Source organism: Zalophus californianus, chromosome 12 (genome assembly GCF_009762305.2).
Source record: "Zalophus californianus isolate mZalCal1 chromosome 12, mZalCal1.pri.v2, whole genome shotgun sequence".
NCBI lineage: Eukaryota > Metazoa > Chordata > Mammalia > Carnivora > Otariidae > Zalophus > Zalophus californianus.
In genome coordinates this window covers 74,169,316-74,185,410 of record NC_045606.1, presented here as the reverse complement: position 1 = coordinate 74,185,410, position 16,095 = coordinate 74,169,316, and the positions used below count along the sequence as shown (strand labels likewise).

At 36.7% G+C, this 16,095-nt stretch overlaps 1 protein-coding gene across 2 annotated transcripts in view; it reads right to left on the bottom strand.

Moving 5' to 3' along the window:
• The window catches only part of CFTR (CF transmembrane conductance regulator), a 165,030-nt gene that overhangs the window by 51,279 nt on the left and 97,656 nt on the right, over positions 1–16,095 (bottom strand). For both annotated transcript variants that reach the window (XM_027574650.2, XM_027574651.2), the window contains exons 16-20: positions 10,129–10,166; positions 9,418–9,668; positions 7,836–7,915; positions 1,944–2,094; positions 815–1,042 (exon numbers count right to left, since the gene is read on the bottom strand). In XM_027574650.2, coding sequence (XP_027430451.2) covers positions 815–1,042; positions 1,944–2,094; positions 7,836–7,915; positions 9,418–9,668; positions 10,129–10,166 — 748 coding nt within the window. The remainder of the gene's footprint in view (positions 1–814; positions 1,043–1,943; positions 2,095–7,835; positions 7,916–9,417; positions 9,669–10,128; positions 10,167–16,095) is intronic.

Below are 16,095 nucleotides of genomic sequence, written 5' to 3'. Positions count from 1 at the left end.
CTCCTCCGTTCCCTCTGGCGACCCAGCGTGCCTCCCACCCTGGGCTCCATGGGACCCTCCCGTGACTAGAGCCTGTGCTTCTTTCTGTCGGAGCAGGATTCTGTTCCTCACAACCAAAACGATCCCTCCGCTTTGGCAGGTGCTCTGAATCCGTGCACACTGTCACATGTATAAGCTATTTCAACACTTCTATCTCAGTAATTCAGCTTAACTTTGAAGAACTCCTTTGTCCATATAGATTTTCATTGTACTTACAGTAAAAGGTTTTTCGTTTTTCACCCAAAGACCTTAAAATTCAGGACACTTCTATCTTAAGAATATGGTACTTCTATCTAAGTTATTTCACTTCTATGATAGTTTTTTCATCATGGAAAATTCACATTAGGATAATGAATTGCACAACTGGTGGTAAAAAGAAACAAATTTACCAGGGAGGGGGATTTTGTGTGTCTATGTGTATAAAAAGGGATGTTTCTTTCCCCCCGACTCAGAGAGCTCTTGAATAAATGAAATCTGTAATTTTTGACGCCAGGATTCTTTACCAATATGAGAGTCAAAAGATGATTTTTGTCTTTCAATCACAGACTTGTTATCTGACACTCTTCGTGTCTGTTTTCCAAACTGTAAAGCTAAGATAATACAGTTCTCATTCAAAGAAATCATTTGTTCCACAATAAACGAATTTTTAGATCAATAAATACCCCCTGAAATCAATTTAAAGATATCTAAAACGTTCAACCAATAAAAATGTAGCATTTTGGGGTTGACAAAGTTTTTAAATTAAATGGCCAGATAGTTAACAAGTTCATGTTACCTGTTGTTAAAATGGAAATGAAGGTAACAGCAATGAAGAATATGACAAAGATAATTTCCACTCTCATTTGGAACCAGCGCAGCGTGGACAAGTACAAGAACCAGTTGGCAGTATGTAAGTTCAGAGCCTTGTGAAACAAAGTTTCGAAGTAAGGCTGCCGTCCAAAGGCCCGAAGTGTCCATAGTCCTTTTAAGCTTGTAACAAGATGAGTGAAAATTGGACTCCTGCCTGCGAAATATTCCCATAGAAAACAATGCAAATGATGTAACGACATAATATGTAACGACATAATGCAAATTCTTACTAACAGGTACCTGAGAAAGATTAGCTTAAGAAAGAGTGATCATACACCAAATGTCATTGGTTAGAGGTTTTTCATACTGGTGCTGTACTTTGAATAGATGCCATCTGGTATTTTTTTTAACGAATTAGACTCCTTTGTTACTTGGCCACCATGGATAGGAACTTATTATAAAATCAATGCCATGTATTATTCATATTTCTTGGCTACTACTGGGCGCTTTTTTCCCTAGCTAATCCTAAATTAACCACCGCTGAGAGAAAATGTTTTCCTTTAAAACAATTTATTTAAGTTTATGTGACTTCATTTAGATAATAACCTTCAATAGAAACACCCTGGATATTTAACCCTGAAAATGCACTGGCAGCAAAGCTGTTACTGAAAAATGTGCTTCCCAAACAGCTCAAGCAGTGCTCGGGAGCACACAAAAAGGCAACCTCCAGGAGCAAAGGAAAGGTATCTGAAAAGTTTTATCCAGCATTGTTTGGGAACCTAGACAAACCTTTAGTAATAGTAGCACTATCATTATAAAATTTAATTTATATAATTATGTATATTATGTATGAATATCCTATACTCCAACCCTCATAAGACCATACACTTGCTTTAAAAACCAAAATGAAGTCCCATGGTCATTTACAAACACAATCTACGTGCGCTTTGTAATTTACTCTGCCCTTTTGCACACACGTTCTTAAAAGGCATTGTTACATAAGGCAAGAGTTTAAAAGTAGGGGGGAAAATGGGAAAAGTAGGTGAAAGATTGAGACACACAAATAGCCTTTGTGGTTGTTTTCCACGGCGAGTGCTGTAGGTGCAGCCTCATACCTTCAGATTCCAGTTGCTTGAGCTGCTGGGAGGTGTGGAGGAAGTAAGCCCTCAGTACAACGAAAGCTGCTATCACCGGCACTGTCGCTAGGAAGATGTAAGGTTGCAAAGCCGAGACTACTGCCACAGCTCCAATCACAATTAGTAACAACTGCGGAATCAGAGAAAACACTTGGGTGAGTAAATGTTTTCATGTTGCAAAGCGCACAAGGTATGACAGAGATGTCTTTTTAAAGAAGCTCTTCACACTCTGTTCCATTCTTCACGAGGGGCAGCTATATGGTAGGAAGGCAGCCGCGTGAACGTAACGTTTTTCATAAGTTCTATCAAAACGCAAAAAATTGGTCAGGTTGCTTAGAATAACATTCTGAAGTTTTGAAAACATGGTGTTCTTGGATCTCAGGATATTCTCATTTCCCATATGCCTTAAAATGCTGTATGATAAATAATCATAGATGAATATGATTTTCTTTTCTAGCCTGGCCTTCTTTTAAAATAATGTTTTTTTAATTTTGAAATAATTTGGTATAAATGTGAAATTTTAGGATTGATTCTGTTCAGACAATTTCTGAAAATTGGGCATTCATCTGGGTGCTTTTTGAGTCAGAAAGATCTGGTTTAAGTGAAGATTTGGTCAATTAGGCAAGCTACTTAATTTTTCCAAACACAGTTGACTCACGTTTAAGATTTTTAAAAATTATATTTAATACATTTTACTCCCCTCCCCAGTGCTTCTATTCCCACTCCTCAAAATAACTGGAGATGACCTAAAGGTTCAAAAAAAGATTTTGGGGATATGGCTGATTTATTTTTATTTCCATCTTATATGTTGTCAAAATGAATTTTGTGCTTTAGTCAAGCCACCCATCAATTAGAGATATCTTTTCACATTATCCACCAAAACACTAGAGCCCTTGATAGTCTTAGAAACAAGCTAACCATACTGGTGTTCTTTGAAATCAAGCGGAAGTCTTATATTCTCATATTTCCACATGACACTAAATCCATACACTTTAAAAAGAAAAAAAGTCATGGGGCACCTGGGTGGCTCCAGTCATTAAGCGTCTGCCTTTGGCTCAGGTCATGATCCCGGGGTCCTGGCATGGAGCCCCACATCGGGCTCCCTGCTCCACAAGAAGCCTGCTTCCTCTCCCACTCCCCCTGCTGGTGTTCCCTCCCTCGCTGTGTCTCTCTCTCTAACAAATAAATAAAATCTTTAAAAACTAATAAAAAATAAAAAAAAATAAAGAAGGACTGCTAACATTTGCTCCACAATAACCCATTTGAATAAAGTATAAATAAAGTAATGTCACAACAAGAGTTAAAAATAAACTTATTAGAGCATTCATAAGATAATCAGTGAGCCAGTTCTCTACCAATTTCCATGGGTGACACATGCACTTTTTCAGCGGATGCAGTGAAATGCAGAACATTTTGTTAGATGTCAGTGGGCATAGGGGTGTAGCTAAGAGCTGCATAAAACTTCTTTGAGTGGATTGTTATTTTCATCTCTTCAAGTGGGATGTTATTTTCATCTAAAACTTCAGATGATGATCTCTCAGTGACACCTTTCTAGGGGAAAAATGCCTCTGTGTCTCTAATCAATTCTGCCACACCAGTCCCTCATTCATCAACAAATACTCAGAAAAGTCTTTACTGTGCCAGACACTGGACCAAGTACACATGATGACTCAGTAATCTAAGGACAGTCTTCCCTATTCCATTCTTTTTTTTTTAAGATTTTATTTATTTATTTATTTGAGAGAAAGAGAGAGAGCGGCGGGGGGGGGGGGGGCACAAGTGGGTGGAGGGGCAGAAGGAGAGGGAGAAGCAGTCTCCCCGCGGAGCAGGGAGACTGACGCGGGACTCGATCCTGGGATTCTGGTATCATGACCCGAGCCGAAGGCAGACGCCTAACCGACGAGCCACCCAGGCGCCCCTTCCCTATTCCATCCTTGCCCTATGACTGCCATCAATACAACGAGAAAGCCCCAAAGGCCCTACTTACTTACTTGTCTTACTGACAAGATTTCATCAATGGCAAACCACAGTTTTTTAACCAAAGACATTTATTTCCCAGAAATAGGATCTTTCGGGGGTGGGGAGAAAAATTAAGTTCCAAGCATGATTAACTAGGGAATATGCTTTAATTAAAATGGGCCATATATTAAATACCAGTATGTCTAAAAGACAAAGGCTGTTGCACTGGCATCATGGAAATATTCAGCTACTCCATTAGGATCGGGATCTTTTATTTGCTGTTGACAGTTGTAAACAGCACTGTGTTCATTTGGCTTGTGCTATTTTTACCATATAATTCCAATTTGGTGCTGTTGGATTATAACATTAGTTACAGAAAGTGATCATTTTGTTTTCATGATTGCTGATATGCTAGAGATTCTTAGGAATAAAAATGCAACTATATTACAATAGAATAGGTAGAATTGGGTAATCAGACTACCCAAGATATCACACTGGGTTAGAGAAGAATGTGAAAGGTGGGTACAACTGGAAATTATTAAACACTCACAAGATAAATTTCCAGCAATTAGAATCATCCGGAACATAGCACAAACTGAGAAATAAGAGCCAAAGAAGTCTAAGTATTGAGAAAAATAATTCTATTTGTTCCATAAGAGGTCATCTATAGGCACTGAGGTCAGAAGTTAATAATTTTTCTTCTGGGCTAAACTAAAGGCACTGGTTTAATAAATTTGATAGTCTCATTACAAAGGAAACCTTAAATTCTGTTCAGGTTTTAATTCACATTGGATAAGAACCAAGTCATTTCAGGTCAGGAGTATTCGTGAGGGGATAACAAAATAAATAGAAGGAATTCAAGACAAGATGAAAATATGAGCACAGAATTCTAACTCCTAATTATCCTTACCCAAATCCTAAACTTCTTCAGGAAAAAAAAAAAAATTCAATAGACTGTAAAGCCTACAAGGCACCATCCATTCATGGTCCCAGGAAGTAGGCAGTACGTTCACACACTGAAAGCAGCTCAAAAGCATTCCTGTCACTGAAGGGCACCTAGTGTTGCTGGGAAGCTGGAGCAGATTAGAAGAGGGAAGGATTACTCTGAAATCTGCAGTAAGTTAATGAATGAATAGATAGGTAGATACATAAATAAATACCTATTTAAAACAATGAAATGAATACCAGGTTTGGAATTTAATTCATAAGTGAATTTTTAAGTAAGGGATTAATGGGATTAATAGAATGAATGGGGCAGGGAAAGATGTGAAGGACACAGAAGAAATCAAAGTAGTAGGACTCAGTGTGGAATCATGTATTAGGATAAGAGAGAAGAAATCAAAAAGACCTAAGTGTTGTGAGGCTGAAAAGAGAAGATTTTGGTATTTTAAGATACATCGGCTTCTATTTAACCAAAAAAAAAAAAAAAAAAAAAAAAAGACTCATTCACCCAAACGTGGAGATAAGTAGGATGCCACAACATGGTTTTTCTCTGTCTCACAAAAATATCTGGCCTAAAATGGCTTGTTTCTTACCCACTCTGAACTCAAAACTAGGGCAGGATTTAAGGTTTCTATGTGTAACGAGAATATCAAATATATTAAACCACTGCCTTTAGTTTTGCATGCAGTGCTAAATTATTAGTTCCTGACCTCAGTGCCTAAGGATGGCCTGAGCAAATGTGTCATCGATGGGCCATTTCCAGTACGCCAATCTGAGACACAGAACTTGAGTCCTGAAAGTGACCATCATCAGATTTATCTACCTTATTTTACGGGTTAGAAAGAGAATCCAGATCTTCCATGTCCATTATACAGTGTGCCAATCCAGAAAGCAAATTTGCTAGAATGTTATTAAACGTTAGGAAAAAGAGTAAATAGAAGTTAATTTTTAAGGGAAATTTACAGGTATGCCTTATTCCATGCAAAAGTCTGTTCCTGTAATGCTGTGACTGGAATAAATTTCTTTAATGTGAACATAATTAAGTATAACCTGAGAAGCTCACAATCTAGAGGAGTTTTTATAAAAACTGTGAGGAATGACTGACTTCTTTTTTTATTTTTTTTAAGATTTTATTTATTTGACAAAGAGAGAGAGAGAGAGAGAGAGAGAGTGGGGGAGCAGCAGAGAGAGAGGAAGAAGCAGGCTCCCCCTGGGCAGAGAGCCCAACATGGGGCTCAATCCCAGGACCCCAGGATCACGACCTGAGCCGAAGGCAGAGGCTTAACCGACTGAGCCACCCAGGCGCCCCGAATGACTGATTTTTAAATAAAATCGAAACTAATCAGATTTTTACTGCCATTTTGATTATCATATATTATGTTTCCTTAATGTGAGGCCCTCTTATAAATAAAATAGGGAAATTAAATAAATAAAAGAGCCCTGCCTAATTACTGGTGAAACCACAACTAATGAACTGCAACAACATTAGAAGTTATACAGAAACTATTCACATTGCTATAAGAGAAAGGATTTGAGAGCCATCACGTGTGTCTAAAAAGGGTTAATTCATAAAATAGAGATTTAAAAAATATTTCCCCCACAGGATTTCTGAAGCGAGCTTCACATTGATTCAGACAATAGTAAACTACAAAAGTAAAAAAAAAAAAAAAATTATCAAGGGCCAACATTTGTGAATCCTTTTGCAATCATGTCAAGATATCCATGTTCCAGGTTGTACCTAACCAGTCAGTTACACTCCTAGAATGAGGAACAAATAAACTGCATTTAAAGAAAGACACGGGACATGGTCCTTCAAATGCATGACCCCAGAGCATCGGTTAAAGAATTCCAGCAGCAATTGCTGAGTTATATCTCTAAACAGAGCAACTGAAGGAAATCCAAAATACTATAGTTCACATGGAACAGTTAATGCGTTTAATTGTGCCAATCATTTCAGATGAGGCAAATGACAATCTGGTTTTTCTGCACCTGCCAATGTCAGTTGTGTATACACACAAATGTGGTAGCCTTTATTTTGTTTTACAGGTCCTCTCAAATAAAGTATTATTATGGGGGACGGGGGAGGGTAGAGAATGAGTCATGACTCATCCTAAGATGGGCTGCAATGTTCCAACTGTCTCTCCAAGGAGATCACAGAGACTGTGGCATTTGCTTGACCTAAGCCACACGGGAAGCTGTTTTCAAGCCCGGTCCAATAGCCAAGGTCATTAACTCCTTGAGTTACAAACAACACTCCTTAAGTCCTGCCCCTCGTGGAGTCCTAATGTGCATCCCTTAGGTCACCTGCATCTCCATCTCCTCCTTTTCTTCTCATTCTCACCTCCAGTCAATCTCCACACCCCAGGGACACATGCTCAGAGCCAGGCTGCCCTGGTGGCTTCAGCTCTGTCACCCAGGGGCAGTCCTCACTAGTCCTGGATTTTTCTTTCCCCTCTCATCTGCTTGAAAATGTATCTGTACTTCTGTCGCTGTATTATGGTCCTTACTGTGAGGATGCTGGCTAGCTAATCTGAGTCAATGTGTTCCTGGATAAGATTGGTTGAAACTGTAGCCCATCAGGGAATAGCTCTTCATTTTTAACATCGGCCCTTTGGAGGTAGGGGACTTCCATCAAACAGTAATGCCAATGTCAAAAATGTCATACTTTGTGAACAGTGATTTGGGGAAAGATGGCCTATTATATCTTTTAAGCCATTCCCAAGTACACAGCTATTACATCTAAATGAGGAATTGCCTTACATTTGGATCAGGTAAACAGTTCTGACTTATCACTGAATTTACTAAATTTATGCCTATTTTGAAGACTTTTGATATTGACAAAATTCACACAATAGATAGGACTTCCACTCTCAAAAGAAAAATAAGCAAAACTTAACTTACCTCTTTTTCTAATTATTTTTAAAAGTATGACAAATGTAATGACACTTAATAATTCTTATTTTTACCAACCTGGATGAAGTCAAATATGGTAAGGGGCAGAAGATCATCCAAAATTGCTATATCTTTGGAGAATCTATTAAGAATTCCACCTATAATATAAAGGAAGATACGTTCCTCAAAAAACAGTAATCTTGAAGAGACATATCAATATTTGATCAATTTGGATCACAGCAGAAGCATTCAGAACTCAAATAAGAATTAGTATGTAATAAGATAAATAAGGACTTAGAAAAGTTTAGTGTTGTACAAAGATTCTAAGCAACTGTGCTCAAGTTATGTTCTCCTTTTAAACCTTCATAAAATGCAGATTGCTGTAAGATTCATCCTACTACTACCATCTCACACTTGCAAGCTTGAATTTAATGATAATTTACTGGATATGCTATCATCATTCCCTTACATCTGTATTCCATAATGTATGGCTCTCCCTCTCCTCTGATTTCTATACCTTTCTGACATACCTTTGCAGAACCCATGGCTACTTTTAATTTCTGCCTGCCTGTTATGTGGGCCTTCTTTGCCATGTTCTCTCTTTCCGCCCTCTTTACTGGCAATCTAAGCTTCAGCCTGCCTTCTGAATTCCAGACTCATGTTTATAAATCTGATAACGTTTTCCTCCAATGAAAAAAATTTATATATGGGCTGTTTACTATGTGCCAGGCATAATGCTAGGCACTGAGATAACAGGTGAATGAGCCTTGCTCCTTGCCCTTAAGGAATTCATTGTCTAGGGGCAGTTCAAGACACAATTAAATAAAACATAATACAGTACAAAGTGATATTGAATGTTATCATTCAACCCCCCCATTAACTGCATGATAAAGCCCAAAATTCTTAGTTTAATATTTAATGCTACCCCAAAGAAGTTCCCCATAATCTCTCATATTTACCTTTTTTGGTGGGAACATTTAAGTTTTACTCTCTTAGTAAATTTCAATCATATAATATAGTGTTTTCAATTACAGTCACCATGTTATAACTTAGTTCCTCAGACCTTATTTATCTTAAAGGTCAAGTATTTGCCCTTTTACCAACCTCTACAGTAGTGTAAAAATACTTTAAAAATATATTTGGGATTTATTACTCCACTTCCACATACACACATGCGCACACACACACACACACACAGAAAACAAAACCTTAGAACAAATTCATTTGATCATCTTTGAGCAGTTATATGAAACTAGATCATTCCACCCCATCAAAGACTTCATTAGTAAGAGAATTTTATATTTTCCTTGGTCACTTCAAATCTTCTCTTTTAAATAATACTGTATACTGGCAACAAGATAGCTGAAAAGGGGCTAGACCAAATATCTGAATGGAGAAGGACAACTCACCCAGAGGGCCTATTTTTGTTGCTACACTCCCATCAGCAACATAGTGTAACAAACCAAGCTATGCTAGTTAGCTAAGACAGAAACATGAGGCGCAGCAATGTCTGATAGCCTACAACATCTAAGAAACATGTACGTCAGTCAGAAGGAAGATGCCTCCATCAAAAGCCAACGCTGCTGCTAGAAAACCAACAAAATCATAGCACCTTTTGATTGTGGATCAGCATTATCATTTTGTATACCTAGTCAAATACCTGCTTTCAACGTGTTGAGGGTTGACATAGGTGCTTGAAGAACAGCACGTAACATTTTGTGGTGTAAAATTTTCGACACTGTGATTAGAGTATGCACCAGTGGTAAACCTCTGAAGAGTCCCAGAGCAAGAAAAGTGTCAGCTACTCCCACATAAATATAAAAAACATAATATGCGCTGGTATTGGTGATAATCACTGCGTAACTGCTATTTATGCTCTGAGTACTATTCCCTTTGTCTTGAAAATTTTTCCTGCAAAGCAAAAAGAAATCATTATTTGGCAACCAAACTTTCCCACTGAATTTCCAATACATGTAGACAAAACTGAACTTGAGTCTGAAGATAAACAACATATTTCATTAGCATGAGTTATGCCTTTGATCTCAAGGACTTAACTATTGCAATGAAGTAGAGTATATTTTTTCACCATCGAAACAGATAAAATTGATGGTCACTAAGCAGTCAGAGAAAATACTAAATGTAAAATGCTCTTTTCAATATTTTTATTGCATTTAATGGAAACTAAACACTTTAGGGACTGGCAAACAGCTGCAGAAACTACCCACGCTCACAATTTAAAACAAAAGAACTTAATTTTCCATTTCTATAATACTTTAGGGAAATGAAGCACCATGGATATTATAATATTTAATAAGACCCATATAATCAATAGGAACAAAATATAATCTGCAATAGGACATGGAATACTCACATTTTAAGCACCCACAACGCAACCAAAGAAAGAGCCACCTGGAATAAAACAATACACATTTGATTTTTTCCAACATCTCTACCTATTCCTCTCATACCCGCCTCTAATACCTCCACAACCAAGAGCAAAATACACACAGTTTCATTTTCCTTTGCTTTGCTTTCCTGGGTCCAGCAGCTGCAATAATTGTTCTAAAAACCATTATTTGTGGTGAGAACATGTTAAGTTAATAGAATTCAAATTTTACTATATTAAATACTTTGCCATTTCTCTCCATCATTCAACAGGAACTATTCATGGAACCTCGCAGAAGAGCTAAGACTACAGTTAAATGTTTTAAATAATAAACTTTGGGTTTCTTATGAAGAAATTAATATTAGCCTATTGGCAGATAATTTATTTAGTTAGTTGTCATAAATAATTTCATTTATTGCAATGGATGAGGGACTAATTTCCTATGAAACCAATTATTGGAAAAGATAATACTTGTGAAAATTAGTTAAAAGTCTCAACAGTGCATCCAAAATATTTAAAGAACTTATAAAACTCAACACCCCCAAAACAAATAATCTAATTTAAAAATGGGCAGGAAAAAAAATTTTTTTTTAAATTTAAAAAATTAAAATGGGCAGAACACATGAACAGACATACAGATGGCCAACAGACACATGAAAAGATGCTCATCATCACTTCTCATCAGGGAAATATAAATCAAAACCGCAATATCACCTCACACCTGTCAGAATAGCTAAAATAAAAAACACAAGAAACAACAGGTGTTGGTAAGGATGTGGAAAAAAAGGAAACTTCCTGCACTTTTGGGTAGAACGCAAATTAGTGCAGCCACTGTGGGAAACAGTATGGAGGTTCCTGAAAAAGTTAAAAATAGAACTATCCTACGATCCAACAATTGAACTACTGGGTATTTACCCAAAGAATACAAAAACACTGATTCAAAGGGATACATGTACCCATATGTTTATAGCAGCATGATATATAATGGCCAAGATATGGAAGCAGCCCAAGTATCCACCGATTGATGAATGGATAAAGAAGATGTCACACACACACACACACACACACACACACACACACACACACACACACACACGGTGGAATATTATTTAGCCATAAAAAAGAATGAAACCTTGCCATTTGCAATGACATGGATAGAGCTACAGAGTATAGTGCTAAGGGAAGTAAGTCAGAAAAAGAAAAATACCATATGATTTCACTCATTTGTGGAATTTAAGAAACAAAACAAATGAGCAAAGGGGAAAAAAAAAGAGAGAAACAAACCAAGAAACAGACTTAACTACAGAGAACGAACTGATGGTTACCAGAGGAGAGGTGGGTGCAGGGATGGGTGAAATAGATGATGGGGATTAAGGAGGGCACTTGTGATGAGCACTGGGTGATTAAAATAAAAACTTAAAAATAAATAAAAATTAGAAAAAGATTATTCATCCCCAAAAAAGTCTCAACAGTACAAAAATCCAGTTTATTATAAATTCAGTTTGTTATAAAGACAAAACATACACTTCAGGCTAAAACCTACACTACTAGTACTCTTCAGGCTTTCTCAAGGTAGAAGCTTTTGTCTAAGGGATAGTCTATACCATAACGGAAAAAATAAAATATTTTAACCACTGTTATATTTTTAGTTCCTTCAATATTTAAGAGATCTGCACTCAGTTCTATTTCAATTTGGTATTCTATTCTCCTAAACCCCGTGGAGAGACAATCTTGTGTTAATGCCATCACAATTGTAATACTAGAAATGACTGTTATTATACAATTCTCCCAAAACTAACTTTACCAAAGAATCTAATAGAAAAAACAAGAAACTGTGAGTAAAATAATTTGAAAATTAACACAGCATAAAAATTAATAGAGAAGAAACAAAGATGTTTGGTATAAGAAATCTCTAAGTGTTCTTTTACACTCAATTAAAGTAACAGTACTATATAAACATGCATAAAGAACATTTGGCATTAACTAAGAAACTACATTATGAAGTTCTGTATTTTATTATTTTTTTTAAAGATTTTATTTATTTATCAGAGAGAGAGAGACAGGGGCAGGCAGAGGGAGAAGCAGGCTCCTTGCTCAGCAAGGAGCCCGACGTGGGACTCAATTCCAGGACCCTGGGATCATGACCTGAGCCGAAGGCAGACGCTTAACCAACTGAGCCACCCAGGCGTCCCCGAAGTTCTGTATTTTAAAGAGGTGTATAAGTTGTAGTTAAATTCACATACCAGGAGTATAATAATGAAAAATCTAATGTCATCATTCTCACTTTCCTACTTTTTTTATTGTATACATAGCCTCCATGCACTGTATTAGTAAAGAAGAAAAAAAAAACAATTCCTGTTTCCTTGAAACTTAAGAAAATTCAAATTGACAAGAAACAAGGCAATAATCTGGCTATTTCAAAAGTCTGTGTTCCAGTATAAATGCTTTCCTATTTCCTAAGACTAATAAAAATCACTCAAGAACCTAGATAAGGGTATACTTCTAAGTCACTCTTTGGCTATTATAGTCCACCTTTGTTCCAATTAAAGGAGTGTCAATATTGCTGGCATTGCCAACATTCTCGGGATAAGAATAAATCCCCGAAACAAATATTTTATAATATTTACTAATGAACAATAACCAAAGCACTTTTCCAAAGAACTGGTCTAGTCAACGTAATATAAAGTTATTTCCTGGCTTTTGTGAATAGAGACCACTAGTAGGTAGAGACACAGAACTGCCAACCCAAACTACTTCTGTTGACTGGAACAAAAACACTTCCAAGGGCTTGATATAATATTAGTACAAATATATGGGGCATATAGGAACAATTGATTAAGGAAGTTCTACCGTTTCATTTCAAAATGTTTCAAAGTTGTAAAGTTCATGCAGTTTATGATAGAGTGAGAGTCCTGGGTCATTAAAAGGGAAAAGCAAAAGGCCTTTATTTTTATTTTATTTTTTTAGGGTTTTAAACTTCAATCCATATCACCTAGAAAACAGTACAGTCTAAATCAGCCCTGTCCAAAAGAAATTTCTACAATAAAAATGTTCTATATCTGCATTGTTCAATATTGTTGCCACTTATCACATGGGACACTTGATCACTGGAAATGTGGCTACTATGTGTGACTGAGGAACTGAATTTTAAATTTGATTTTATTTTACTTAATTTCATTTAATTTATATGGTCATATATTGCTGGTGGCTACTGTATTGGACAGTGCATGCATAGATAATAATAATTATAGGGGTGTAGACAATATTACATATCCATGTAATAATCTGATGATTACATCTCTGCAATCAAAATCTGATGACGGCATCTCTAAGGACAGCTCCACGAATGACCAAGATGATGATTTATGAACTGTGCAAATGACCCCAAGATGAAAAAGAAGTAGCCAGTATTGGGGCATCTGGGTGGCTCAGTTGGTTGAGCATCTGACTGTTGATTTCAGCTCAGGTCATGATCTCAGGGGCATGGGATCAAGCCTGCCTTGGGCTCTGTGCTCAGTGAGGAGTCGGCTTGAGATTCTCTCTCTCCCTCTCCCTCTGCCCCTCCCCAACTCTCTCTCTCTCTCTCTCTGAAATAAATAAATAAATCTTTTAAAAAAAAAAACACATTTGGAAAAGCAGATAACATGTCATGTAATGTAGGGTATAGTTAAAGAATCCAAAACAATTTATTCTACAAGTTTCTATATACACAGAATTCCGAGCTACCTCTTAAGTCACACAATGAGATCTGTATGTAAATGAATATCTATTAAAATACAACTGTTATTTTGAGTTTCCACCAAAGGAGCGCAGTATCATAAGTGTTCTGTTAACATTATAAACATAAGTGCATTAGTGCATTCCACCCATAAGTTCTGTTTTGTTCACTTTACACATGGCACACACCATATACACAGAATTGTGCCTGACACATTGAAAGAAATATGTGTTGAATGAGTAAACACAGACCCATGCTAAGTAAAGCTGCATTAAAAGGATGATTATTAATCAGTTACAACAGAAGTATTATGGAAGTATATTACATGTTTATTTTATTAGTAATATAAAGCTACCCAGAGCTTCCTTCTTAACAAAGAGAAGATAAATCATAAAAGAATAGGATACAGCAGTACTCTGACACATTTCTTAAAAATTACAGAATGAAAATACTAAACTTAGGATCTTGAGATACTCCAGCCAACAATACCCTCCGGTTGTTGTAAGAAGAAGCAGGAAACTGTCTCCTACTCTTCTTTGCATTTCTTCTCTACCTACTCAGTGATGTACTGCCAAGCAGAAGCACTGGAAAGCCCAACATTACAGAAATTTTACAGCCTTGCGGCACCTGGGTGGCTCAGTGGGTTAAGTGGCTGCCTACCCACTCAGATCATGATCCAAGGGTCCTGGGATGGAATCCAAGTTGGGCTCCCTGCTCATCAGGCAGTCTGCTTCTCCCTCTCCCTCTGCCCCTCCCCATCCTCCCTCTCATGCTCTCTCTCACTCTCTGCTTCTCTCTCTCTCTCAAGTAAATAAATAAAATCTTTAAAAAATAAAGAAATTTTATAGCCTATACCCTTGGTGCTGATACCGAAGAACTTATAGAAAATATTGCTTTGCAGTAGAAAAAATCATACAAATATATAAAGGTAGACTGACTCCCTTATCAAAATAACACATTAATGATATGGGGTAACATTTCATGCTTTGAAGAAATAAGAAAGGGAAGCGTATGGAACCTACTCTATAAAATCACAAAATCTAACTGAATTATGGTGCCTATGAAAACTAAAAATGGATAAATTACTGTCATCAAGGAAAAATGTATCTTAACCTTTCTTCAGGCTTTCTGATTATGATGAGTATGAGGCTCTAAACAAGGTTTAAAAGAACTAAGTTATCTTCTGTGGTGAGTACCGGCACCATGATGCATACTGATGAGATATGTCAATCGTAATGAGAAAGGGGCACACTGGTATTAAGAAAGAAGCTTAATCTAAAAGAAAAACTGTAAATTTTGATATTCAAAGAAGGTGACAGAATTGTGAATATCAGTGTTTAACTATATAACTGTGCACATCATTAAAACAATTGCTATCCGTCTACTCTCACCAAGGTTTATTACTCAAAATTTTGATAGTTTATTGGCAATGCCCCTAGGATACTGGCCAAAAAGCCTCATCATAGTATATCACTTCTTGCCTAGAAAATGGCATTATCAATGTGTTTTGTCCTTTAAAAAGACATTTTTTTTGGCAATAACTGGGAGGGCTCCACTAATCATTTACATCCTCTCTTAAAATTTAGTTTCTAAACTAAAGACAAAGGAACACTGTCTTCTTGATTAAATGAGCTAGTAATATTGTATGCATGTGCAGCAGCTCAATGTTCAATCACTAATTAGTTAATTAATTATACACCATTTTGAAAGGAGCATAAATTCAACTCTACAGAGCTGGATAGGACAAAGATCCTGTAAATTAACATAAATCATTGCCATATTCAGATAGGACCATTTTTTCTTGTGTAACTCTATATACTGAGGACAATCAAGAAATGTGACCTTTCAGTGCAGAGATTTAAATCATTAACAGTTACGAAGGGCTGGTTTGAGATTAAACGTGGCAAAGGACTAGGTTTCATTCACATTAATGTTGGTCACTTGGCATGACTAGCAGAGATTAATGAGGTAAATTTAAAATACATTTCAAAGCAATTTTTATGACTCATGCAAGAGTGTCAAATTATCCAACCCCATATTTTTATTATAAAAGCGATTATTGAAACTTTCATTATATCTCAGTTATGGACTTGCTCACCTCAAACTATCTTGAGCTTTATAAAAATGGTAAGACATTAGGGGCATCAATGAGAACAGCAACTAGCATTGCTCACCATGTGCCAAGCCCCATATTAAGTGCTTTGCAGCCATTATGTGTCTTAACTCACAAACAT